The sequence below is a fragment of the Magnolia sinica genome, chromosome 6 (assembly GCF_029962835.1).
Source record: "Magnolia sinica isolate HGM2019 chromosome 6, MsV1, whole genome shotgun sequence".
Taxonomy (NCBI): Eukaryota; Viridiplantae; Streptophyta; class Magnoliopsida; order Magnoliales; family Magnoliaceae; genus Magnolia; species Magnolia sinica.
In genome coordinates, this window is record NC_080578.1 from 104,032,341 (window position 1) to 104,058,698 (window position 26,358).

General features: G+C 39.9%; 2 protein-coding genes across 2 annotated transcripts; both read right to left on the minus strand.

Annotated features, from left to right (window-relative positions):
• Positions 1 to 1,732: 1,732 nt before the first annotated feature.
• LOC131249382 (chlorophyllase-1-like) lies at positions 1,733 to 5,209 on the minus strand. Its single transcript, XM_058250128.1, has 2 exons — positions 4,948 to 5,209; positions 1,733 to 2,909 (listed from the first exon to the last, which is right to left on the minus strand). The coding sequence occupies exons 1-2, from the start codon at positions 5,161 to 5,163 to the stop codon at positions 2,211 to 2,213; spliced, it is 915 nt and encodes a 304-aa protein (XP_058106111.1). The 5' UTR covers positions 5,164 to 5,209; the 3' UTR covers positions 1,733 to 2,210.
• A 17,626-nt stretch (positions 5,210 to 22,835) lies between these two features.
• Positions 22,836 to 25,943, minus strand: LOC131249813 (probable disease resistance protein At1g61300). Its single transcript, XM_058250569.1, has one exon. The coding sequence runs from the start codon at positions 25,941 to 25,943 to the stop codon at positions 22,836 to 22,838; it is 3,108 nt and encodes a 1,035-aa protein (XP_058106552.1).
• Between the last annotated feature and the right edge of the window lie 415 nt (positions 25,944 to 26,358).

Consider the following 26,358-nt stretch of genomic DNA (forward strand, 5'->3'; position numbering starts at 1 on the left):
TAGTTTATCATTATGGGAGTTAGTCTAACCACATATGAGACTTGATACACAAATACTTAGGTGCCGTTTGGTAAACTGAAAAATAAGATTTGAAAATTAATTTAACTACTAAAATCTTAAACTATCGAATTCAAGTATTTATAATTACTAAAAAATCTGTTTGATAATTTGTTGGTATTTAAAAGTAAGTACCTTTTTCACGAAAACCTGTTGGTAAAAACAAATCATAAATATCTGAACGTTGGCAATTTGTCATATTTGCCCTTATTGTCTCAATTTCTATCTTTTGAAGAATATGAGACAAAATATATTATTGCCTTGCCACCAAATTTAGCATACTTGTGCCCCATTCATATACATCTCTCAAACATTACCCCTCAATTAATGAACCATGTGATATACTCTTCTTTATAGAATAACCATAACCCTTCCATATTAATATGAAGCAACAGGTACAAAAGTTTTTGTGGGCCATTAACCACCGGAAACAATGGTCATTGACCATTAAACACTTTTTGTGGGCTATAAAGTCTTGGATCATGCTGATTGCTTAGTGGCATGAGTCCAAGGTGGCAAAATTGAAGGCTCAATGATAAGCTTCAATCCCCACTGCTTTTTGTAGTGTGGTACACTTGAGATTTGAATCTACCTCAATTTTTTGCTCATGCCCTAAAATAATTTGTCAAAATGAATGGATCTTCGTGGATAAAACATATACATCAAGGTGGCCCCACAAATCCCCTAACAAGACCGTCCGTTTCTAGCTATACCCAATTCATTGATTGCTTGTGACCCCAACACAGTATTCTCGTGCCAGGGGCCACGTGGGGCTCACAAAGATGTACGTGACAAATCTACTCCATCCATCTGTTTTGCATGTCCACAATAGGACTCGGGTCTAAAAATCAAGCAGATCTAAAAACTCCAGTGACCATACCACACAAAACAGTGGGGATTGAACGCTTGGGGTGACAGAAGTTTTGTACCCATATAATATTTGTCAAATCTTAAAATTATCATTCAAAATATATTATTTGTCAAATCTTAAAATTATCAATCAAAATAGATGAACGGGTCGAATAAAACACATATATCATAGTGGGCCCCACAGAGCCCTGATGGGACCGTCCGTCTCTATCTTGGTTGGTGGAGGTAGTATCCAATCTGCGCCCCAAATCCGCCGTCAGATGGGGGAGGGACGCGGATTGCCTACTGACCGTGTAACTAGCATAGCTACTAGATGGTGCTTTCTGGCCCCCACCATGATGTATGTGGTTTATCCATGCCGTCCATCCATTTTTCCATACTCAGGAAAGGATACAGCCGTTGTAGCCGTGGGATTTGGTTACGTTGAAATAATCTAACCATTTATATCACGGGCCTCACTGTATATAGACGGTGATAGCCGATTGAAGAGTTGAAATATTCGGATGATTGGGACATGACCAGAAATCCAACATCTATGTAGGGATGCATCCCATCAGATCTCTCCAATAAAAGGTGTACTGCTTACAAATCCTTCCTAAGAAATCTTATTCCACATTTCAATCTTACCAACCGAGGGTCCTTACTCTTACCCGGGTGGTAGACTCCCAGGAGTTTCAACACCGGGTCAAGGGTTCGACTACCCACCGGTGGTGAAATCCCACGGCGTGCGTGTGTGTGTGCGTGTGTAAAATTTAAAAAAAAAAAAGAAAAAAGAAAAAAAAAAACAAACAAACCCAAACGAAAGGAAAATCAAAGGAAATATATCCCACATTCACACAAGATTTACCCTAATACAAAAGCCATTCAATAAGCCCAAATGATAAATGAGCCTACCCACCAACGGAAGCGGTTTAACAAACCCTAGAAAAAGCTACCTACTTCCCACCATAGCTAAGAGAAGGTACATCATAGGCGACCTATACAAGCGGAGCCTCTGGATCAACAATCCAAACCATTGGTCTATTGCATCCAACCGTGGATTGACAATAAAATTAATCCCAGCTACTGATATTTGTTCAATTGAATGATGAAGGGTGTTGATTGTCCTACCAATGTGACTTTTGATCCATGTTCAATCCACGACGGGGCACAAAAGACCAACGGTTGCATATCGTTTGGTTGCAACAAATATCATGATATTTCATGATTTATTAGTCTAATTTGGTGCAAGATATTATGAAATTTCACAATATTTGGTGCAACCAAACGACACCACAAACCTTCTATTTTTCATCATACTCCACTGGATTAAGCTCGACTGGTGCAATAGAAGGGTCAGCTATAATAGCTTTGAGATCTCCTCTCTCATCCTTCAAGTAAGCCTCGAGAAATGCTACCATAATCCCACCTACAAATTTCCTCATAGGTTCTTTCTCTTTACCATTCTTACACGCACAAGAAGCAAGCTTCGCCACCAATGTTGGTATTTTATCATCCAACATGTCCATGTGACCGTACTCCGTCGCGACCATATGAAAACGCGGTGCCTGGCTTTCGTTGTAGAATTCCTTGTGATTCACATCTTTGGGAGCGCAGGCGGGGAAGAGGAAGTTCTTCTGTTGCTCTCCCAAGCCCGACCCGACCACCAAGACTGGTATTCCGCCAATGTCGAAAGAGGATGGCTTGTAAGTGAGGATTGGAGGCTTGAGTTGGTTCTCTTTGCTGCCTCCAGCGACGGGGTCGATGCCCATCAGGAGGGAGAATTTGACTGAGGTCTGGCCGTTGTGGAGTGCAATGTAGAAGGCGGCACGGCCACCTCGGCTATGGCCGGCGATAGCGAGCTTGAGTAGGTTTGCTTGGACATTGTTTGGGAGGGAAGATTGCAGACCTTGAGATAACCAGTTGAGGACTGCAAAAGCTGATTCGATCTCTTCATTCGCAGAGAAGAGGTTGCTGATCAAATCATCAGTGAGGGAATACAACTGCGAGATAGTTCAAGCAATCAGTTGGGTGGAATACAGGTAAGTTTGAACTGTTTGGCTCCCAAACATGCTAGAGAGACACTAAGGGTCTGTTTAGGAGCGTGGATTCGGAATCCTTTGGATTTAGAACACCATAGGAATCCTCCACCCAGAATTTAGAATCCCCTCTAATTCAGAAGTAGCTATGTATAATATATTTATGGGGGATTTGAATTTAATTACTAAATCAATTTTAATATCTCTAATTAGTGTATATATGTAATGTTTGAAAAGCTGGTTGTAATAAGCCCATTAAAATATATACTTTGCCTGAAAATGATGAAATTCCAAGTCTTTGATAGGCCACAAGCATAAGATCATATCCGAGTGACTAACCAATGATTTTTAACCATTGATTTACATGGATAATGTTTGAACAGTGCAGGTCATCTTATTAAAGTAATTATAGTGATGCAATCGATAATCTAATTATTTTGGGATTTCATCCGTGGGCCATGTGCCCATTAGGTGTCTAGTGACACACATGTTACACACGTAACTCTTGAAAGGATTTTAGATGTAATCCAAGCTTTCACCGTAGATTTCAAAATCCATCTTTGAGAGCCCCAAGTGCATGGTGCCAAACGACCCCTAAGGTGATTGGTAAGGGGATTAGATTGAAGATGCGCACGTGAAAATGTGGTGTTTATGTGGCTGATTGAGGCCATTTATTTAGGTGGTCCCACAATGGGTGTTCTCTCTAATCCACTCATCAGGTAGGTCATTTAAGGAATAGAGTATTTGACAAACCACACGAAGATCATGTATTTTTTGGAGGAGGTTTTGACATGAAGCACCCTCTCCTTTTGTCCTAAAGACAAATAACATCCTCTCTTATGAAATTCTAAAAAAACACACTTTATTTTAGCAATACTGTCAAAAACCACCCTGCTAATTGTTTTTTGGGACAGAAGAACCAAACATGGTTGGGTTAGTAAAATATTTTTAGATAACAATATTACCCCTCTCTCAAATTTCCAAAACAGCAGCTATAACCCTAATCTCTCTCCTCTCTCTTCGCCCAAATTCAAACTCTGCTAAATAAAAGGTAGAAAGGTTTTGTTAATTTTCTAACCCCTTTTTAAATAAAATATAAAAATCAGAAAGGTGTTATTTGAAAAACACATAGCAGGGTGTTATTTGTCTTTGTTCCAAAAAGTAGGGTGCTGTGTGTCAAAACCTAGGTTTTGAAATACTCCAACATGCCATACGTTTAAAGATTGCTGCTCCTTCCTGTACTGGTATTTTTCTATACATGTATGGTTTCAACTTATAAACGGACCAAACTGATTTTCATTGACAAAAAACATTCATGGTGGGCCCCACCTAATGAACAGTCTGAACATATGCACATGTGACATGTTGGCATGTGTTCGACAATCAACTATTCAATCCCTCTCATGCAAATCTCCCACGGTGAGGTGCATGTGATGGAATCCAAGCCGTCCATGAGATGATTCACCTCAGGAAATTCCTAAGACCCAAGAAATAAGCCTGATTCAACACTAAGGTGAGCAATGATAAAGCGAATGATCTGGGATCGATGCAATTCCCACCCTTGAATTTCATAGGACCCACATGAGTTGCAAGATAGCCAGAATTTGGCTTTATCCTTCATTTGGAAAAATGATAAAGGGTATGAATGGCCATGATTAATTATATATAAAGAACATGGAGGGCCTCCCAATGTAATCAATGGCTGGTGTTCCTTTTAATATATTCCCTGTCTATGGCCCATCTAAGTTTCGGGTCGTACTGAATTTTGGGATATGGGGTAATTCTGAGGTAGTTCATCTCATGGACAGTTTGGATTCCGCGATCGCATCACTAGGTTTATTGCTAATAATCCTTCTATTCATAATTTATAATTATTACTAAAATTTGACATCCGGTTGATTCGGGTCGACGCGACTGAACATATTAGAAGCATGGTTTGAAGGGGTCATTTTGTAAACTTTTTGTAAAGATTTCATAGGATTGAGGTGAAATGTAAATAAACCTGAGGAGCAACTGCAATGTATCCATGAGAAGCAACGTGTTGAAGGATGGCAGAGTAGCAGCTGTTGGTGAGACAAAAGCCATGGAAGAAAACCACCACTGGATATTCTCCTGCTTCTGTTGGTGTGCTGATTAACAGAGGCTTCGGAGGTGATGAGCTTTCAGGAGCCTCCACAACCTTTACACTCAGCTTCCCTACTTCAAACACCTTACTCATTCTCTCTCTCTCTCTCTCTCTCTCTCTCTCTCTCTCATTTCATCATGGGTGGGAGAGATGTATATATATAGCAGCTGGGTTTTGATAAAATGTGGGGCCCCCATCTCAGCTACCATGTGGGAGCCTTTGTTCCCACCATTGGATGACACACATATTAAAGATCTGGACTATCAATTAATATGGTAGTGTGAATTGAAAACAACCCGTAGACCAAAAACTGATGGGTCCATGAATCATGGAGAACTTGTGGGAGAAAAATAAATGGTTCAACAGTCCAAACCATAGTTCTAAAACTCGGTGACTCGGCTTGAAATTTAAGACTCGACGGGATTTCTAGCCAAGTCACTAAGAAACTGACAAGCAAGATCGATTTGGTTCTGACTAGACAAGACTTCTCAACTTTGTGAGAACCAAATCATAGTTCTAAAACTTTGTGACTTGACACGAAATGCTATCAAATCAACTCGGCTCAACAGGATTTCTAGCCGGGATTTGTTAGGGTACTTACAGTCTCTGATTCAAACAAGGGCAATTTAGAATATTGAAAATGTTTTCAAAACCTGTAAGCGGAATACTTTCAGAATATTTGTAACATCCTCTTCTTTTATTAGAATTTCGGCCATACCAGAGTGATAGTATGGTTAAAATCCCTTTCTAGCCGGGCCACTAAGAAACTGACAAGTAAGTCTAAGTTCTAAAACTTTGTGACTTGACAAGAAATGCTATCAAATCAACTCGGCTCAACAGGATTTCTAGTTATGATTTTTTTACTGTACATACAGCAACTGATTCAAGGACAAAGGCAATTTAGATTAAAAATGTTTTCAAAATCTGTCAATATAATACTTTCAGAATATTTGAAACATCTCTTCATTTTTAGGATTTTGGACATACCACGGTACTAGTATAGTTAAAATCCCTCTCTAACCAGGCCACTAAGAAACTGACAAGCAAGTCAAGTTAGTCATGGGTTGGCATGAACCAAATCATAGTTCTAAAACTCGGTGACTCAACTCAAAACCCAGCTGAGTCAGCTTGACTTGACAGGATTTCCTACGGAGTAACTAAGAAACTCGCTTACTCGGTTCTGACTTGCCAAGGCTCATCGAGTCAGTTCACCCACTCGGTCTTTGTGATAGGGCTTGGCACGACTCAAACCAAGTCATACATTGAATCAAATAGACTTTAAAATAATAATAATAATAATAATTCAAAGTAGATGGCAACGTTTGAACGCACAACCTCACAAACTACGTGCAAGCAACATGCCATGCAAGGTTTTCATTGTAAACGAGGCCATCAGTCTAAACTACATGCAAACAACTTGCCATGCAAGGTTTTCATTGTAAACGAGGCCATCAGTCTACACCCCGTTCTTCACGAAACATGGAAATCGGGGAAGCGGATTGGCTAGTGTAGCACTAGGGGTGTACATTGGCCGAACCGAGTAGAACTGGGCCCAACCCGGCCCGGCCCGGCCCGGTCACCAACCAAACCAGCTTGAACCTGGCCCGGCCCGGCCATCGGGCCAACATGTCAAGCTCAAACCCGACTCGGTTACCAATCAGGCGAGTTTAGGCCGAGTTCAGGCCAATTTCAGACCCACGATTTGGACGTCCTTGATTTTTTGACTCTGCCCCATCTACTTCATGGGAAGAGCTTTGGCAGGTAACTTGAACGGCCTTAATTTTTGGGAAGGGCATTTGTCATTGATTTTTGCGACTTTGCTCCATCTACAAAGGGATCCATGATTTGGCCGACTTGGATTGCTGTAAATGGTTAGGGAAAATATATATGAGAAAAGGTACTATGCACTTGACCTCACTATAAGCTCCCGTGAAGTCGAGCTGTGTGGGCCCCATCATGATGCGTGTCGACCATCAACACCATGCAGTTGATGGGTCCCCTCTAAATTATGGGATATCCCAAAAATCAGCCGTATACGGAACTCAGTTGGGCCATACCATCTAAAATCATGTGAAGACACCGTTAAAATATATAAAAGTACTTGGTAGGGCCCACCTGAGTTTTGAATGCTGCTGAAACTTGGTCTGAACCCTCATGCAAGTGGGACACACATAATGGATGGGCTGGATTTGCAAACCACATCTCGGTGAGCCCAAAAAATGATTATGAATGTTTTAATGGTGCACGGCCCCTCTCCCTCATGACTTAAAATGATCTGTCCAAGAGAATAGACGATGTTGATATAGCATATATATCATGATGGTGTAGTTTTCAAATTTGTCATATTAAGCTTGCATTCACTCGACCGTATAGTACCATTTCCATATATATATATATATATATATATATATATATATATATATATATATATATATATATATATATATATATATATATATATATATAGGCCAGGTATGGGCCATCCCTTCATGGTCTTTCAGTTTTAGATCCGGGCCAGGCCGAAGAAAATGGCCCGTCCCGACCCAAACTTAGTTCCGGGTCGGGCTGAGTCAAGCTTTTTCGGGCCGAGTCGAGCGAGTTAATCGGGCTAGCCCGATTCGTGTACAGCCCTATGTACCACACACTAGCTACCTAGCTAGTGTATTGACGTCAGCAAGTTTTGTGATCATATCATGAGGTATTTGTTATATCCAAACCGTCCATCCATTTGGATTAATATGAAATTTGTTTTTCTTCTTCATCCAGGACTTTTGGACCCAATGAGCAGATTGGATGGAAAATAGACGTTATAGTGGGTGCTACGATTTTTTAACGGTGAAAATCATTATCCTCCCTGCTATTTGTGGTGTGGTCCAGTTGATCTTTGGATATGATTATTTTTTGGATAATGCTGTAAAATGATCTCGAAAATTGGATGAACGGTTTGAATATAATAAATACATCATCGTGGGGCCATGTAATTTTAATCTCCTTTGAACCGTTCGTGCAACTCAGAGTTCGAAGAGCATCAGCGCTCGTCTTCGCACGACACGCATATGGTACTCCAGCCAATCCGCTTCTAGAAATTGGTACGTCAATGCACGTGAGACAGGAAGGGAGAGAGAGATATATACTTTTGGACAGGGTAAAAAGAGAGAGAGAGAGAGAGAGAGAGAGAATAAGACCTAAGGGATGTATATGGCCACATGTATAGAGAGAGAACGTTTGACAACATTGGGTGGGGAGCGGATTAGGTGAGACCCTGGATCCACCAAGTTATTTTAGGGCATGATCCAAAGAACAAAGCAGATCCAAATGTTAGGTGGATCATAATACAGAAAACAGTGATAATCGACCATTAAAAACTTCTTGTGGGTCACAAAAGTTTTGGATGAAGCTGATATTTGTGTGATCTTTTCGTCCAAATCTTTGTGATCATATCAACAGGTTGGATGGCAAATAAATATTCCGGAAATCCCCATGGAGTTTTTAATGGTGGGGATTCAATCACTATGTTTCCTGTGGTATGGTCCACATAAGATTTGGATCTGCCCATCCTAAAATGGGCTTTCAAAATGGTTGGAAGGTATAGATTTAAGCCACATACATCACTGTGCTGCCTTGATTTTTTATTTATTTTTTTTTTTTTAATTTTTTGTATGGCATGTTCGCAGCTGTACTATATAATGAATGGCACAGATTATTACACGTGTTATTTATTAATTTTAGGTAGGTTGTTGAATTTAAAGCTATTTTATTGGCTGAAAGAGATGTTCATGGCGTGGACCACGAGCGGATGAATGTGTAACTAATGATCCAATTTCCTTTTTTTTTTAAGGCCCCCTCGTTTTGGGGACCACTAATCGGATGGTGAGGATCGTCCCATTGGATTTGTATTCTTTAACATTTCCCATGCAAAACAGGGATAATTAGATGGCTAGTCTGATTTTCCACGTGTGCTGCTGATAGATGGTAGCTGAAACGGATTCTTTAGTAATAAAGAGGTACGTCGAATTGTTGATTGAACCTAGTTTTGTTTAAAAAACCTTTTGAGTGTCAGAATTAAAGATAACTGATCTGATGGTTAATATTAGTCGAGCTATTGTAATGTGATGTGATGTTTGCATGGTAGGCCATGAAATGCATGTTGGACAAAACCAATAGTCTAAATCAATGGAGACCCTGACCAATGTATTCACTATTCATGCATGTCCACATGGTTTTGTTTTCAGCTTATTCAGGCTATGTTTTTTTTTTTTTTTTGTCCTACTATTTTAGCACATGGTCTCAGAATTAAGCAGATCCAAATATCAGGTGAACCACACTACAGGATAGAGTGGTGATTGAGTGCCTCACCATTAAAAATTTCAACCCATCGGAAGGTTTTCTTAATGTATATTTGCCATCCAACCTTCTGATAATGCAAAGAAGACCTTGATGAAGGGAAAATACAAGCTTGATCCAATATGTTTGTGGCCCATAATTTTTTTTAATGGCCATTCATCACAGTTTTTAGTGGTATGGTCCACCTGAGATGTGGATCATCTTAAGGTTTGGGATTGGATTCTAAAATAAGATGGAAAAACAGATGAACAACATGGATATACAACACATACATTAAGGTGGGTCCCACATGGTTAGGGTAACACCTAGCTAATCCGCTCCCCTGTCGGGGATGGTGTTGGCAGCACCACCTGATCTGTGTCGGATGCAGGTATGTGAAATTCATGGTGGGCCCAACAAAGTCCTTACACCAAGTAGCTTGGTGGTGTTGCCCGACCACCCAGCCATGTTGTTGTGATGTGTTGGGCACTATGGGGTCATATTGATGTATCTGTTTTATATCGAAGCTGTCAAAAGCTCAAGTGGACCGCACCACAGGAAACAATGGTGATTGAATGCCATCTGTTAAAAACTTCTTAGGGTATGGAAGCTTTGGATCAAGATGATATTTATGTTTTCCCTTCATCTGGTACTCATTAACCTCGACAACAATTTGGATGCATGGCAAATAATTAAATTTTATAGTTCGCTATAGAAAGTTATCATTGATTAGTGTCACTATCCACTTTGAGATTCTAATGTAATTAAAGCAGGTTGCAAGCACTTTCATGGCAAAGATGGACCAGAAAAGGCCCAATCGAAGGCGGAAATGATCTGGACCATTAGAACCTTAAATCAGTCATATCTTGCAAACGGGACGGGATGAGTTTTTCTATGTATTGTATATGATTTTAAGGTAGGAGGGCCTACTTTAGCTAACTAACCCCACTACATTCAGTTTGCCACAGCAGATTTGTGAGATTCCATCGGATCGACTATTAAATGTCCTATTTAGTTTTGTTTTTACTATAAATAATAAATTTTAGATTGACTATAACTTTTGATCCTTTGAGTTGTACAAGTCGTGCCCAACATGGAAAGGGCTTAGAAAAGTTAGGACAATAACTTGGTGGGGCCAAATTGGACACTTACTATTTTTGACGAAAAACCACGAAATCTAATAAGAATAAAGGTCATCTATAAATAATAAGTTTACTATTTATAATAAGTCACATTTTTAGGGTGTTTGAGTTAGAGTTTAAGTCTAAAACTCCATCCCAAGTTTGGGTTCCTTATTTAAAGAGTTGTAATTTTTTTTTTTTTTATTCTATCATCAATTAAGTTTGAGGCTGTACATGAACCGGGCTAGCCCGGTTAACTCGCTCGACTCGACCCAAAAAAGCTCGACTTGGCCCGACTCGGAACTGAGTTCGGTCTGGGACGTCGGGCCATTTTCTTCAACTTGAAACTGAGTTCAAGCCAAGTTCAAACAGGTCCCAGTTTAGCCCGACTCGGTCCGAAACCCGATTCGGTCATTTACATATACATTTTAACCATTCATTTGATAGCCGCTTACTGGATAGCCTGGATAGTTTGATATGTTTCATGTTATTCACTGTCCACAATGAGACGTATAACTTGAACGGCCTAGATTCATCCAAATACAAAAAGGAATTATAATGTCCTGACTAGTTAGATTTTTTGTGGAGTCTATAGTTCAACTATTTAAACCGTTGATCGAGGACCTTGTAATGAGACGTATAACTTGAACGGCCTAGATTCATCTAAATACAAAAAGGAATTATAATGTCCTGACTAGTTAGATTTTTTGTGGAGTCTATAGTTCAACTATTTAAACCGTTGATCGAGGACCTTGTAATGGGATGCGAATTACCTGTCAAAGCCCTTCCCATGAACTTGCTGTAAGGTCCGAAACTGGCCCGAACTCGGCCTGAACTCACCCGATTGCCGACCGAGCCGAGTTCGGGTGGGACATGTTGGCCCGGTGACCGGGCCGGGCTAGGTTTGGCTGGTGACCGAACCGAGCCGGGTTGAGCCCAGTTCGACTCAGTTCGGCTCGATGTACACCCCTAATTAAGTTATTTTAAATTTATTAGGAATTAATCCTACTTTTATCCCCCAATGATTCGAGAAAGCTCCGTCAGGAGTCTAGAAAGCTCTATTAGGAGTCCAAAACACTCCGTGGATTTAGAGTGGTTATCCCTAGAAGAAGATAATAATCAACCTTATCACATCTCTCCTTACGTCAGATTCTGATATGCTTCACTTATGGGTTCATGCCCTAGAGTGAGCTAGCAAATCAAATGGACGGCATGGATATAGAACATATACATCACAAAGGGCCACCCACAGCTAGGGTTGATGTTGGCAACACCACCCACCTCTGAAGAAAAAGCTTTTTGCTCTTTATTCCTACAACAATTGTATTTCAACAGATACAACCCAATAATACATTGTCCAAATTAAAGAAGAGATCATGTCTGTTGGGATTTGTGCTGCGAAATCACACAGATGTAGATCTAGGATAGCAATACAATGACACCAAGCACACACAAGAGAACATGGATTTAACGTGGAAAACCCTTTCGGAAAAAAACCACAACACAAAACGACAGATCTCCACTATGAAAATAGAAATTACAAAGAGAGAGGACTTACCCGATTCGAACAACCTCGAATCTCACCCTTGCTACACCCTTTGATTTCCCTAGAACCCCTTTAGAAAGCCTTAAAATTATTTCTCATACCCTAAAAAAGCCCTAGGAACACCTATTTATAGTTTAGGCAACTTCCCTTTCACATTTCAGTTGCGAAGGGACCCTTTCGCATCCCAGTTGCGAAAGGACTTAAATTTAAGACATATCGCAACAACCTCCACCATGTATTCAATCTTCAACCATGTAGCTTCTGAACCTCTTCTTTTATTTCTGCATCACATCATAGCTTCTCTTACACACTCCATCTTCCTTTTACACCATCGCCAAGCTCAGAGAAGTTTTACAGACCTTGAACTTCTCTACAGGAACGATCTAGGAGAGCATGTCCATTAAATAAGAATCCACATGCCCAATAATCTTTACTCCTGTCTTCTCAAAAGGAAAGACGTAGTCTTCTTACCATCTCACCGCTACCCATACTTACCGGGGTATTTGCTCACAACACTGATAGCCTGTGAAATAACCGGTCTAATCCAGACCATGGCATACACTGCCAACTGCATTCGAATAAGGCTCATGAGATATCCTGCTTTTCCTCATCTGTTTTAGGACATGTCCTGAGGAAAACTTGAGGAGAGACATGTAGGAAACGCTCTCCAGCTTTATCTGGCCCATCACATCCTTGATCAATACCTACACAGAAGGTATTCCTCCTGTGATTACCAAAGCCTACTCCTTTTTCAGTCTTAACACCGATAACTATCTTTGCAACCCCCTAATCCTTCATCCTGAATGTCTCACTTAACCGAGTCTTCAGTATATTGATTTCAGACATGTCATAATTGGCGATCTACATGTCATCAATTCCTGACTCACCATGAAGGAATCAAACCACTGCCTAGGCAACAGGTCGAACCACGACCTTCAGCAAAGTCGTTTCTCAGCCCCTTTAACTTCGAACTGCTCTGGTTGCTTCATGTAGATCTGCTCTTCACTTTCCCTTACAGAAGTGCAGACTCCACATCCATTCTTCCAGCTCAAAATCACATTGGCCAACCAGCGCCAACACGGATCTAATAGATACCTGCTATACCATCGCCGCGAATATCTCTGAGAAACTGATCCCTTCTCTCCAAGCATAACCCTTCGTTGCCAACCTCGCCCTGTATCTATGCTGTATCCTCCTGAAGATCCACCTGCATCTAACCGCTCTCCGGCCCACTGGAAGCTCCACCCGCTCCCATATGTCGGTCTGGTATAACGAATCCATCACATCGCCTATAGTCACCTTTCACTTCTCAGCACCAGGCTCACCTAGAACCATCTGAATAGAAGATAAATCTCCTGTGATATTGGAGTCATCCATGTACCTTACCGATATCCTCCGATCATGCTGTGTGATTCTTCTCACAGGTGGCTGCTCCACCTGCTCTGTATCTCTGTCTGCGCGTCTCAGCCTTCTTGCCCTGCCCGCTCATGTGGCCATGCCCAACATGCCACACACATGCAGAGGTGGAATCCGCTACATCCACTGCAACTCTACCTTTTAAAGTGCTCCCGATCAACTTATACATGTTACCAAGTTGTTGCGCTTTCATGATTACCTGTGCCCCCTTAGACACCTTAAGAGCATTATCAATACTTGTGTAATTATATCCTTTTACCTCAAGTACACCAAGAGAAATCAGATTCTGTTTCAAATCAGGAACGTGCCTGACATCAGTCAAGGTACGCTCCACCCCATCAAACATCTTGATGCGCACCAAACCAACAGCCACAACTTTACAGGCAGTGTCATTGCCCATAAATACCTATCCACCATTACATTCCCTGTAGCAGGTGAACCAACTCTGATGAGGAGTCATATGAAAAGATGCCCCTGTGTCTAACATCCACTTGTCCTTACGATTATCGTATGGCCGCCTGATAGTAGACACAGACAAAATATTACCATCACATCCACTCGATCCATCTAACGTAGCAGCATTGGCCTCCCTGTATGAACCCTCAGAATCTTCTCTCTTCGATTTTGGATTTTCACAATCCTTCTTCACATGTCCTTCCTTCCCACAATTCTAGCACTTTACCTTTCCTTTGCCCTTGCCCTTGGATTTGGATCTAGAACCTGAAGAACCCGTACCTTGTTCAGAATTCCTACCCCTTGTAAACAGTGCATCAGAAGATGTCCCCATGTCGCCGTTTATCTTTCTCATAGCCTTCCCTTGAAGGGCCGAGATAACGGTGTCAACACTCAGGGTTTTATTCATGCTGCACATAGTGTCCTTGAATGACTCATACGACGCCGAAAGAGAATTCAGCAACATACATGCTTGTTCTTCATCTTTCATCACTTCCTCCATATCCAGCAGTTTGCAAACTAATTTATTAAAGTTGCTGATGTAAGCCTCCAGATCTCCACCCTCTGTCATCTTGAAGTTATACCACTGTCGCTTCAAGTGCATGCGATTTTCAGAGAATTTTTTCGCATAGACATCCTCTAATTTCACCCATAACTTAGCCGATGTTTTCTCCCTCATGACGTTGTAGAGAACCTCATCCGTGAGACATAAACGAATCGATGATAAAGCCTTCTTATCAAGAGTATTCCAATCATCATCAGTCGTAGTAGACTTCTGCTCCTCAAGAGCACCATCTTCGCCTTGCTTGATTAAAAAACTCATCATCTTGATTTTTCATAACTCAAAATTATTTTTTCATGAGTACTTCTCAATCTCATACCTCGTGCTCGTCATTATTACTAATCCCTCATATTCAGATTTGTGCCCCAACGATAGCTCTGATATCACTTGTTGGGATTTTTGCTGCGGAATCACACAAATCTAGATCTAGGATAGCAATACAATGACACCAAGCACACACAAGAGAACACAGATTTAACGTGGAAAACCCTTTCGGAAAAAAACTATGACACAAAGCGACAGATCTCCACTATGAAAATAGAAATTGTAAAGAGAGAGGACTTACCCGATTCGAACAACCTCGAATCTCACCCTTACTACACCCTTTGATTTCCCTAGAACCCCTTTAGAAAGTCTTAAAATTATTTCTCATACCCTAGAAAAGCCCTAGGAATACCTATTTATAGTTTAGGCAACTTCCCTTTCGCATCCCAGTTGCGAAGGGACCCTTTCACATCATCCCAGTTGCGAAAGGACTTAAATTTAAGACATATCACAACAATGTCCATATTTTAAGTCCTCATATCTCACCATGTGTGCCATATGGTCCATGTCCCATGCATGCTCCTTCAAAATCATGGACGTCCATTTCCTGAATTTAAACCCTAGATATAGATATCTTTGTCGTAATGCAGAATACCTTTCAAGTGTTATTCTTGGTAGGTATTAATTAGGTTGCGTGGTCATGGCTCATCTCAGCATGTTTGGTCACTTGCTACATTACTTCATGGGGGACCACTCTCAGCATTTTCTTCATGAAGGTGGACAAGATCACATGTTAGCTCACCTCATTTAGTGTATATGAGGAATTGAATGATGACTAGCAGTAGCTTAAAATAAATAAGACTTAAGTTGTGTTTTTATAATAAAAATAAATTTTAAACATAAAATATTTATTTTTAGAAAGTAAATAAATAATTATATATGGAAACTTCCTAACTTCCTTTAAAAATATTCAATGTCCTCACGTGCGGTGTGAGATGTAAGGTTACTTTGGGGTAATTTGCATTTTGTATCACCACGAGAAGCTTAAAGATTCTAATCTTTTTAATATTTGGTTTGGACTTATCTTAGTCATAATGCACTTAGGGAGTAAGTAAAGGTTTAGCTAGTAATTTCATTCATTCACATCTAAGGTTTAGCTAGTCATTTATGCTACAGTGTTAATTAAGTGTGTCTGACACATAATTATACATATAGCGGCAGTTGGCCTGATTACAATTTATGTGGCAGTTGCATATATATTACTATGTGTTAACAATTTTTTGTTAACATTTAATTATCCTTGTTCAAAAAAGATTAAAATAACTGTCATAAGTAAATGGTCATCCACATTCATATATATATATATATAGCAAAATGATTGTTATGCACGAATGGGCATTTGAATGTTTTGAAGCGACATTTTTCTATATCTTGGAAGGACGTCATGTCCCTTCAAGTTCTATATATTATAGACATCAAAATCTATAAAGCTAATAAATTATTTTCAAATCAAGTCATTTATAATCCAGTGCTCTTAACTCTACCCCCATGCAAATTTATTTATTTTTTCAAAACATTTATACAAGGCATATTAATGTTTATACTTGAACATCGATCTATTCAACAATATTTACAAGTCCAACTCTTCATGTAGGATGTTTTTTCATTTAATTATATTTTAATCTCGAACCTCTTTAATTTTCACTATTGTATAATTATATTTAATTATATTTTAATCTCGAACCTCTTTAATTATATTTTAATCTCGAACCTCTTTAATCTCGAGGATCGTCGGCGCTCGTCTTCGCACGATACGTATCTACACCAGCTACATAGCTGGTGTGTGGTACACCAGCCGATCCGATTCCGTCCTGCCCCGTCCGGACGTTAATCCGTCCAAGCAGGGCTCCGTGGGGCCCAACATGATGTATGGGTTTTATCTACACAATCCATTCATTTTTCCAGATCATTTTATGATATGAAACCAAAAAATGAGGCGGATATAAGGCTCAAGTGGAACACACAGTGAGGATTGAATTCCCACCATTAAAAACTTCTTGTAAGCGGCAGAAGCTTTGGATCAATCTGAATTTTGCGTTTTCCCTTCATCTAGTCATCTAGGTTTATATGACCTTATGAACAGATTAAATGGCAAATAAACATCATGGTGGCCCCTAAGAAGGCTTCAACGGTGAGTTTCATTATCACCATTGCTTCCTGTGGTGCGGTCCACTTGAGCATTGGATCTGCCTCATTTTTAAGACCCATGTCCTAAAATGATCTAAAAAACTTAAGGGAGGACGTGGATAAAACTCATACATCACGGTGGGACCCATAGAGCTATGTCAGGATGGTTTAATATCCGGGCAGGTTGGATGGCACCTAACGTTCCGCTGGATTTCATAAAGTTTTTAACAGTGGGATTCAATCACGACTGTTTCATGTGGTATGGTCCACCTAATACTTGACCCAGCTTCATTTATGGGATTATGTCCTAAAATGAACTATCAAAATGGTTGAATGGCGTGGATTTAAGGCACGTACGTAACAATGGGCTGGCAATTAAGTCTGTGGATTTAGGAAATCTTGCCAAGTAAAATGACTTAATTACCGATTTTCTTAATAAGTTTTAAGCCAAATTGCAGTGATTAAAAAATTTTCAAATTTCAAGTTATTTTTTCAATTAAGCGTGTAATGTCTTTTGGTTACCAAACAGTCTGAATTATTACCAAAATTACAGAAAATTGTATTTTTAAGGGATATGTTACAAAATTAAGTTTTACCAAACGCACCCTTGGAAATGGTACATATGGCATATACTAACTCAAATTATGCTTACTAGATTGTGGAATCATGATTACTCGGTTACTATCTATACAGTGTTTTTTGAAGTAAGACCATTGAATATATTTTATTTTTAATCATTGAATAAATGTCTAGTAATCTTATAGTCAGATAACTAAATAAAAATAATTTTTAAGTTTATAATACATCAAAATTGGCACTCATTGTTTGCATGGTCAATTTAATTTGAGTTACTTGTATGCTACATGTTCAATTTCTCAATAATTTATGTTAAAGTCCTTTGGTATACATTAATATGACATCATCTAATAGCTCGAGTTTTAGATCAAGTGGTTATTTGACATGATATTCTTTTGGTACCAGCGCAGGTTGTCTTTGAGAATTTTTTACAATACACTACATCATCTCCTAATGGCATCAAAAGAGGTGATAAGAGAATAATTTGTGCTAAGTAACCCATTTGATCTGCACACTCGTAAAGCAAGTAGATCAACTCACACATGCGATAGGCAACCTCACTAATCAAGTGAGGGAGCTCTAGCATGGAGGGAATCCAGATACTGAAATCAGATCACATGGACACGTATGGGGAGGTCCCTACCAAAGTCCTAACCAACTACAAGAGACCATGGTTTATGAAGACACCAATGATTTGATCATTCAATTGTTAGAACATGTTATAAACCCCAAAATTAAGGGAGCAATTCTAAAATTTCATGGCCGATTTTATATTGACGACTTCATTGATTGACTAAGGTGGAAAAAGTGTTCGAATACAAGGAAGTCGCAGATAATCAGAATGTGAATTTAGTAGGTGTGAAGTTTTAGGATCACACGTTAGCATGGTGGGATGATCTTCAAGTCGAATAAATCTGTCAAGGTAATGAGAAAATAAACTCTTAGGAAAAGATGAAAAAATAATTAAAATTAAAATGGAAGTTGTTACCTGCGACTTACAGCCGTGACCTTTATCAAAAATGTCACAAGTTACATCAAGGGAATAAGTCGGTAAATGAATACATTGAGGAGTTTCATACCTTGACATCATGGGTAAGGTTTCATAAGTAAGAAGACCAAAATATTTCAAAATATCTTAATGGTCTTAACCCATATATCCAAAATGAATTAGTTTTCAATGATATTTTTAAAATGTATGATACATATACACTTGCGTCGAAAGCCGATGAGGTAATATATTAGGGACTTGGGAGAAGATTTGGTGCCCCACGAGGGCCTCATCAATGATGGGGCGGCGTGCTAACTTTCTACATAAGGCAACCATAGGGTTTCCATAGGCTGAGAGACAATGGGCCAACGTCCAATAATAAAGCCAAGCCCAACCTAGGGGAAGTGATTATGTGCGAGGGACTAATGCATCCAAAATAGGACAAAGCAACACTCCTTTCATGTGTAGTGTGGGCAATCGGGACGTCGTTCATTTCATTGTCCTGAACATCAGTCCACAATTACAGTAAATTTGATTAAGGAGAATACATTGAAGATACTCCCAACCATATGCAAAACAAATTTGAAGAGGACGCAAAATATGAAGACAATGCTTCTTTTTTTTTTGGGTTAGTTTGTTGGTGTGTCAGTACACACTCCACTATTAGCCACCCCCACTTGGGAATCAATACCATGACCACAGGTGTTGAAACGAGGTATCTTCTCTCAGTCTACTACTTGAGATATGGATCAGGGTGTATATGAAGACAATGCATATGAGGATGAGGTGCCGTTGGGAAAGATGCAACGTATGTGTACGGTAATAGGGGAGAGTCTTTGGTTATCCAATGGACTAGGTTATCGACCCCTTGAATTAGTTGATGAGGGAAGATGGTTGCAACACAATATCTTTCGTAACACTTATAGTGGAAAGATATGTACCATTTTGGTATTGAGCTTTTAGAATAACTAGTTTGTTTGACATGGTCCCAGAACAAAATGTATTGTACTCGAACCTCGAAGATGCAAAAATGCCTCCATAATATATTTTCCCCTTGAGGGCATTGTTTATGGTGTGTTTATGGTGTGAGTGTGAGTGTCTCTATGCGGAGTTCTATCCCTCACGTGCAAGGGAATGTTAAAATCCCTTGATATACATTGATATACCATCTTCTAATAACGGGAGCTTTTATATCAAGTGGGTATTTGACAATTTCCAACTACTAATGCGTCATCCATGACACTTTGCCAAAGTATCAAAGTATTTCTCGTATTTCTGCTATTAATAATGGGAGTGGTGTTTGGCCCATTTTGCCTCTACATTTAGTCACTGAGAGGGAGCATGATTTTTTATTTGAAAATGGAAGTGGAATGTATCTAGCCTTTTATGAGGGCAATTTTGTCATTTCCATTCTTTCATGCAAAGATCTTGCAATCTCCTGCATAACCGATATGGTTGAGGTAATAAAAGAAATAGCAGCCTGGAATTCGGTTTGAATTTCATCACACTTGCAGTCAAGTTCTTGGGTATCCCTCCTCAATTTCTTTATGTTGTTATTGAGGTGTCTGAGATAACCGATTTGTCGAGAAACAGGACCCCAAATTGAAAGAAATATCTCAGCAACCGGACTCAAGAAATCCATTTTAGCAAAGGTTGGCAAAAGAAATCAAAGTACTGTACATAACAGAGAGCTCGGAAACAGAGCGATAGAAGAGAATACTAAAACAAGAAAAACTAACCTAGCAAACGCAAGAAGTTTGGACAGTCCATTTCTAAATTTTCCACTGGCAAGTTGGCCATTTATTACTACATACTTATCATTTGAATTGGGATGTGGATAGGCTTTTGGACGCCGATTGTGTAGTGAAAAGCCCTCCACACTTGATTATGTAGGCCGTGGACGTCGCACAGATACCTTCCCAGTATGGCTAGACTAAAAAAAGGCCAAATAAAAGTGGAAGTAATCCATTAAATCTAGGTGTGGTTCACTTGAGATTTTAATCTTCCTTATTTTGGGACTCATACCTGAGCTGGAAAAATGGATAGACAGCATGGATAAAATACATACATCATGGTGGGGCCTACAGATCAACATTGTTACTGACAGGATCAGTATCCAATCCGCGACGCAGAAACCCACCCTGTGTGCTACTAGAAAAGCTCAGCGAGCCCCACGTGATGTATGTATTTTATCCACACGGTCCATCCATTTTTCCAGTTCATTTTGGAGTATGATCCAAAATGAGTTAGATCCAAATCTTAAGTGGACCACACTGTAGAAAACAATAGTGATTGAACGCTCATCATTCAAAACTTCTTTTTGATTAAGCTGATATTTGTGTTTTTCTTCCATTAGGGCTGTGTGACCTAAACAACAGGGTGGATAGCAAATAAACATTACACTGAGCTGTAGGGATTTGTAAACAGTGCGCATTCTATTACCATTATTCATGTGGTATGGTCTACCTAGATTTGGGCCTGCCTCATTTTTGAGCTCATGCCCTAAAATAAGCTGGCAAAATAGATAGACACCATGAATAAAGTTAGAGTTGTACACGAGTTGAACCGAGTCGAGCTTGACCCCAGCTCGAACTTGACTTGGCTCGGTCCTCGAGCTTGACTGGCCAGCTCGGCTCAATTCAGTTAGCAGCTCGGGCCAATTCGAGCCGAGTTTGAGCCTGTGCAATATTTTCTCAAACGCATGGAGTGCACCTACAATTTCTCACAATATGCAAAACAACGGTGGCAGTTTACAGGTATTTCATCAAACACTCGGTAAGCAGCATCAAAATCAAGATACGAGGGTAGTTTTATCATTTAATGGCTTTTTTGTAGTGATTTGTTTCGTATCCATACCTTCCTCACCACCAACCGATCCCACGAGGAATGTATGCACCCAAAACAACACTTCATTGAGTCATTTCATCCAACACTCGGTGAGCAACATCAATATCAAAATAACCAAGTCACCGAAATGGTTCGATTCGAGTTGAGGTTCGATCTAAGTCGATTCGAGCTTAGACAAACTCGAACTTAGCTCGATTTTTATTTTTATTTTTTTTGAGCTCCAAAAATCAGCTCAACTAGGCTCGAACTCCGTTTGGAACAGAGTAGAATCGAGCTTTTTCAAGTCGAATTGAGTCGGGCGAGTTAACCGAGCTAACTTGGTCCATGTACAGGTCTAGATAAAATACATACATCATGGTGGGCCCACGGAGCACCATATGTCAATATGCAATTGGATTGAGGCGAGTGGTAGAGTGGTAGGACCTGGATTGTGGGAGTAAGAGGGAAAACACAAATATCAGCTGGATAAAAATTTCCCATGGTTTCAAAAAGTTTTCAACAGTAGACGTTCGATCCTCACTGTTTCCTTTAGAGTGGTCCATTTCTTTTTATCTGCCTCATTTTTGGCTCATATTCTAAAATGATATATGATAAAATGGATGGACGTCACGGATAAAACACGCACATGACTTGCTGTTATCCTAACCGTGTGGACCCCATCTTGATGCATTTTTTTTGTATACCACACTATACATCTGTTTTTCCATCTCATTTTAGGATTTTATCCCAACTCATAACAAGATCCAAATCTCACGTGAACCATACTAATGGAAATAGTGATGAATAACTATTAAAAAGTTTTTGTGAGACTAGCCACAAAAGTTTTTGATCAAATTGATCTTTGTATTTCCCCCTCATCCAGATACTTTTGACATTATCAACAGGTTGGATTGCAAATAAACATTAATAAAACCTTACGATGCACCCTTTGGAATTTTTAATGGTGAGGCACTCAATCACTACCTTTAATTTCCTGCGGTGTGGAACACATGAGATCTGGATCTGCATAATTTTTTAGAAGACATTGCGGCAAGGAGCAGTATCAATCCGGAGACCACTAGAGATGCATCCAAACACAAGTTTGTAGATTGTTTTCAAAAAGATGGGCAGGCTTTAATTAGGGGGTGTTTTGATAGTTACTTATGATAAGCTACTTATGCCTTAAGTAGCTTATCTTGATTTTTACTTATTAAATTGAAGTGATTAACTTTAAAAATAAAAAATAAAAAAAAGCTACTTATATAATTGATCATGAACCAAACTTACTTATCTCAAATAAGTTACTTATCTACTTCTGTAAGTAGAAAAGAAAGTAACTTATTTGCTGATATCAAAACGGGCCTTTAATATTACATTAACAAGAGGGCGGGAATGTCACACCCCAAATTCGAGAACCGGGCTCACAAAATTCCTGACTGCCGACAGGGAACATAAAAGAGAAATGTAGCATACTGTATAGTTTGGCTGGATATCTGTAAATTCTCATGTAGATGAAGATGGTGTTCCCATGTTCCCTTGTTCCATGATGAGGGGGAAAAGGAAGTTCTTACGTTGGTCGGGCTGAGGCTCCACATAAATTCTAGTGTAGAGGGACTTGGAGTTTTCATCTTCCCATTCCAATCCATCCCACCATTGATCTCTTTCACCTATGATTTGTCCTTGTATTTCTTGTATGCTAGAGCACAAGAGTGGGAGCTTCTTTAGCTTAGGACATGAAACTACACGGATCACTTTCAAAGATGTGAAGAAAGAATGTGGGATACAAATGCTTGATAATTTCTGCAAATTGTCCAGCAATAGTAAGCGTAATCTCGGGAGCGAATTCTCTGGCAGCATATCACCTTCTATAATCTCCTCCATTCCATCACAATCTCTTACTTGAAGTTCCTCCAACTGATGCAGATGTTCTATTATATAAGAGGAGAAGAGGCACCTTAACTTGGGGCAACCTACAACCACTATTTGGCTTAGTTGCTGAAGGTGTGTATGTTGTGGTGGCATTCCACCATTGAATACCTTCTCCAAGTTTGGTAAAGTATGGAGAAGCAACTGCTCCAAACATTGCAAAGCATCATCTCTCAAATCTCTCCAGTCTACAATGCATTCCAGTCCACTGAATAAAATGACTTTAAGCCATTTTAAGCTCTTCGAACCACCTACTAATCGAGAAAGACATGTTATACCTGTGCATCCGTCGAAACGTAGGAACTCAGCTTGTTTTACCAACTCCTCAATCCCATGGGGGAAATAGTCACAACCACAGATGTTCATCTGCTTATCATAATCTGCAAACCAAAAGTTCTTCGAACCAACGTGAACATTCAATTCTCTTAAGACCGGCCACCTTGAATGGTGTGCATCATTTGCCCGGATGCCATGAAAATCAGGTACGTCAATACTTAAGGAAGTAAGGCTTGTAAAGGTTGCTACCTTCCGCAGAATAGCTCCATTTGCATGTTTCAGCCCCAACATGTTTAGTTCTTCCAGACAAGATAGCTTGGATATGATATTGTGGGGAATTTCAGCAAGAATATTCATATGTGACAGATTCAATTGCTTTAGTTTAACCAAGTTTGCAATTCCTTGAGGCAAGCTTCTGATGTTGGAATGCGACAGATCGAGAAGTTGGAGTTTCGTTAGCTGTTCCAGTGGCGGCACTTCTAGTAAATATTTGCAGAATCTTAAAATGAGTACACCTAAATTCACAAGTAATGATAATGACACTGGAAGTGAACCAATGTGAGTGTTACTTAGATCAAGAACCTCAAGCTTTGGCAGTTCCAGTGGTGGTGCCTCGACTAAATGCATGCAAGATCTTAAAATGAGCACACGTAGATTCCCCAATAATGAAAACGAAGCCGGAAGTGATTCGATGCGAGTATCACTTAGATCAAGAACCTGAAGCTTTGGCATGAGTTCAAAGAAGCTAGTATGAATGGTATGCAATTGTCCATTGCCTTGGAGGAATAAGGAGATCAAGGTAGGGCAATTGGGCTTAATCTGGAATTCTTTTATTTCATTGCGCATCAATGAAATCCTTTCGATCCCTTCCCACATTTTTTCTTCTGGTGGCTGAACTAGTCCCTCTCCAGCTTTTACTAGGAATTTTGAGCCTTGGTTCGATGATGATGAAGATAATGATGATGACGATGGTGATGTGATCCAAATGGCTAAGTCACGGAGCAAATCATGCATCCTAACATATTTGTCACCTCGATGCCCTTCCTCCAAGAGGCACGCGTCCTTGATTCTTTCAAGGATATCATGCCCCTTGTTTGATGCTTCCTCCAAGTTATTTACATTATCCAGCAATCCTTCTTCCATGGCCCAGTATGTTACGATTTCATCTATCTTTATTTCATAATCTACTGGAAATATCGAACAATACAAGAAACACAGTTTGATCTTATCATCTTCTAGGCAATCATAACTAAGTTTCAAAGGAAGAAACACATCTCTTTCCATACCTGGAACCTCTGGCGCTGATCCTTTCAAACCCCTCAATGCATTCTGCCACACCTCTGTCTTATCCTTACCATGCATAGCCCGTCCCACTGTCTTGATTGCAAGTGGTAATCCGCCACACTCCTCCACAACCTTCTCTGCTACTGGTCGAATCTCGGGTGATAGAACCACATTCCCAGATTTTTCACAAAACAAATTCCACGCTTCCTCACTTGTAAGAGTCTTCACTCTAATTTTTCTATCAGCCTCCATTGCATTACTCACTGCAACTGATCGAGTGGTTATCGCAATCTTGCATCTATTTTCTTCGTCCGGCTTTGGAATTCCGACTTGATCCAAGCTAAATGATTGCCAAAGATCATCTAAGATGAGCATATACCTCACATTCTTCAGACGAGTAAATAACCTATCCCTCTTCTCCTCATTCTCACAGAATATCATTCCCAACTTATTCCCAATCTTCGCTTGGATTAATCCCAAATTAAGGTCTTTAGACACAGTCACCCAAATCACAACATCGAAATCATGGGTCCCAATGAGCCTATTGTTTATGGATTTCATGAGAGTGGTTTTCCCGATTCCACCCATCCCAAACACACATATGATCCTGCTTTCCTCATCATGTAAGCATTGCCATATCTCTTCCAATGTTTGCTCAGACGTGCTTTGTTGTCCACGTGGTAATGATGTTTGCATCTCTAAAACCCGAGGCCGCGGAGGGCTGACAGCAACGGTATCAAAGACTCCTTTCCCTTTGAGGTTTTGGACATCTTTGAGCCTTTTAACGACCTTTTTACCCAATTTGAAGCGAGACAAGTGATCGGCGGAACAGCAATTCAAGCAGCTGCTTCTCCTTCGGCTAAACTGCAATAGCATCGAATCAACTTGAGTTTCGATATTGCTGACTTCAATGAGCCAATTGTCCACCTGGCGTACGGGATTTTTTCCAACTGATATAGCAGCCTGGAATTCGGCTTGAATTTCATCACGCTTGCACTTAAGTTCTTGGGTTTCGCTCGTCAATTTCTCCATGTTGTGATTAAGGCGTTTGAGATAACTGATTTGTCGAGAAACAGGACCCCAGATGAAGAGAAATAGCTCACCAACCGGACTCAAGAAATCCATGCTAGCAAAGGTTGCAGGGAAAAGAAATCAAAGCGCTGTAAATAACAGAGCTCCGAAACAGAGTAATAGAAGAAAAAACTACTGCAAAAGAAATCAAAGTACTGTACATAACAGGGACTTTGGAAACAGGATGATAGAAGAGAAAACTACTGTGAAAGAAATTAAAGTACTGAACATAACGGAGAGCTCGGAAACAGGAAGATTGAAGACAAAACTACTGGCTAGAGCTTGGAAACAGAGTGATAGAAGAGAAAACTACTGCAAAAGAAATCAAAGTACTGTGTGTAACAGAGAGATCACGTGAAAAGCTATGCTAACGAAGGCGAGAAGATTAGACGATTCTCACTGACAAATGGGTCATTCCTTAGTGTGTAATTATTTATCATTTCCACAAATTTGGATGTGGATTGTGTGG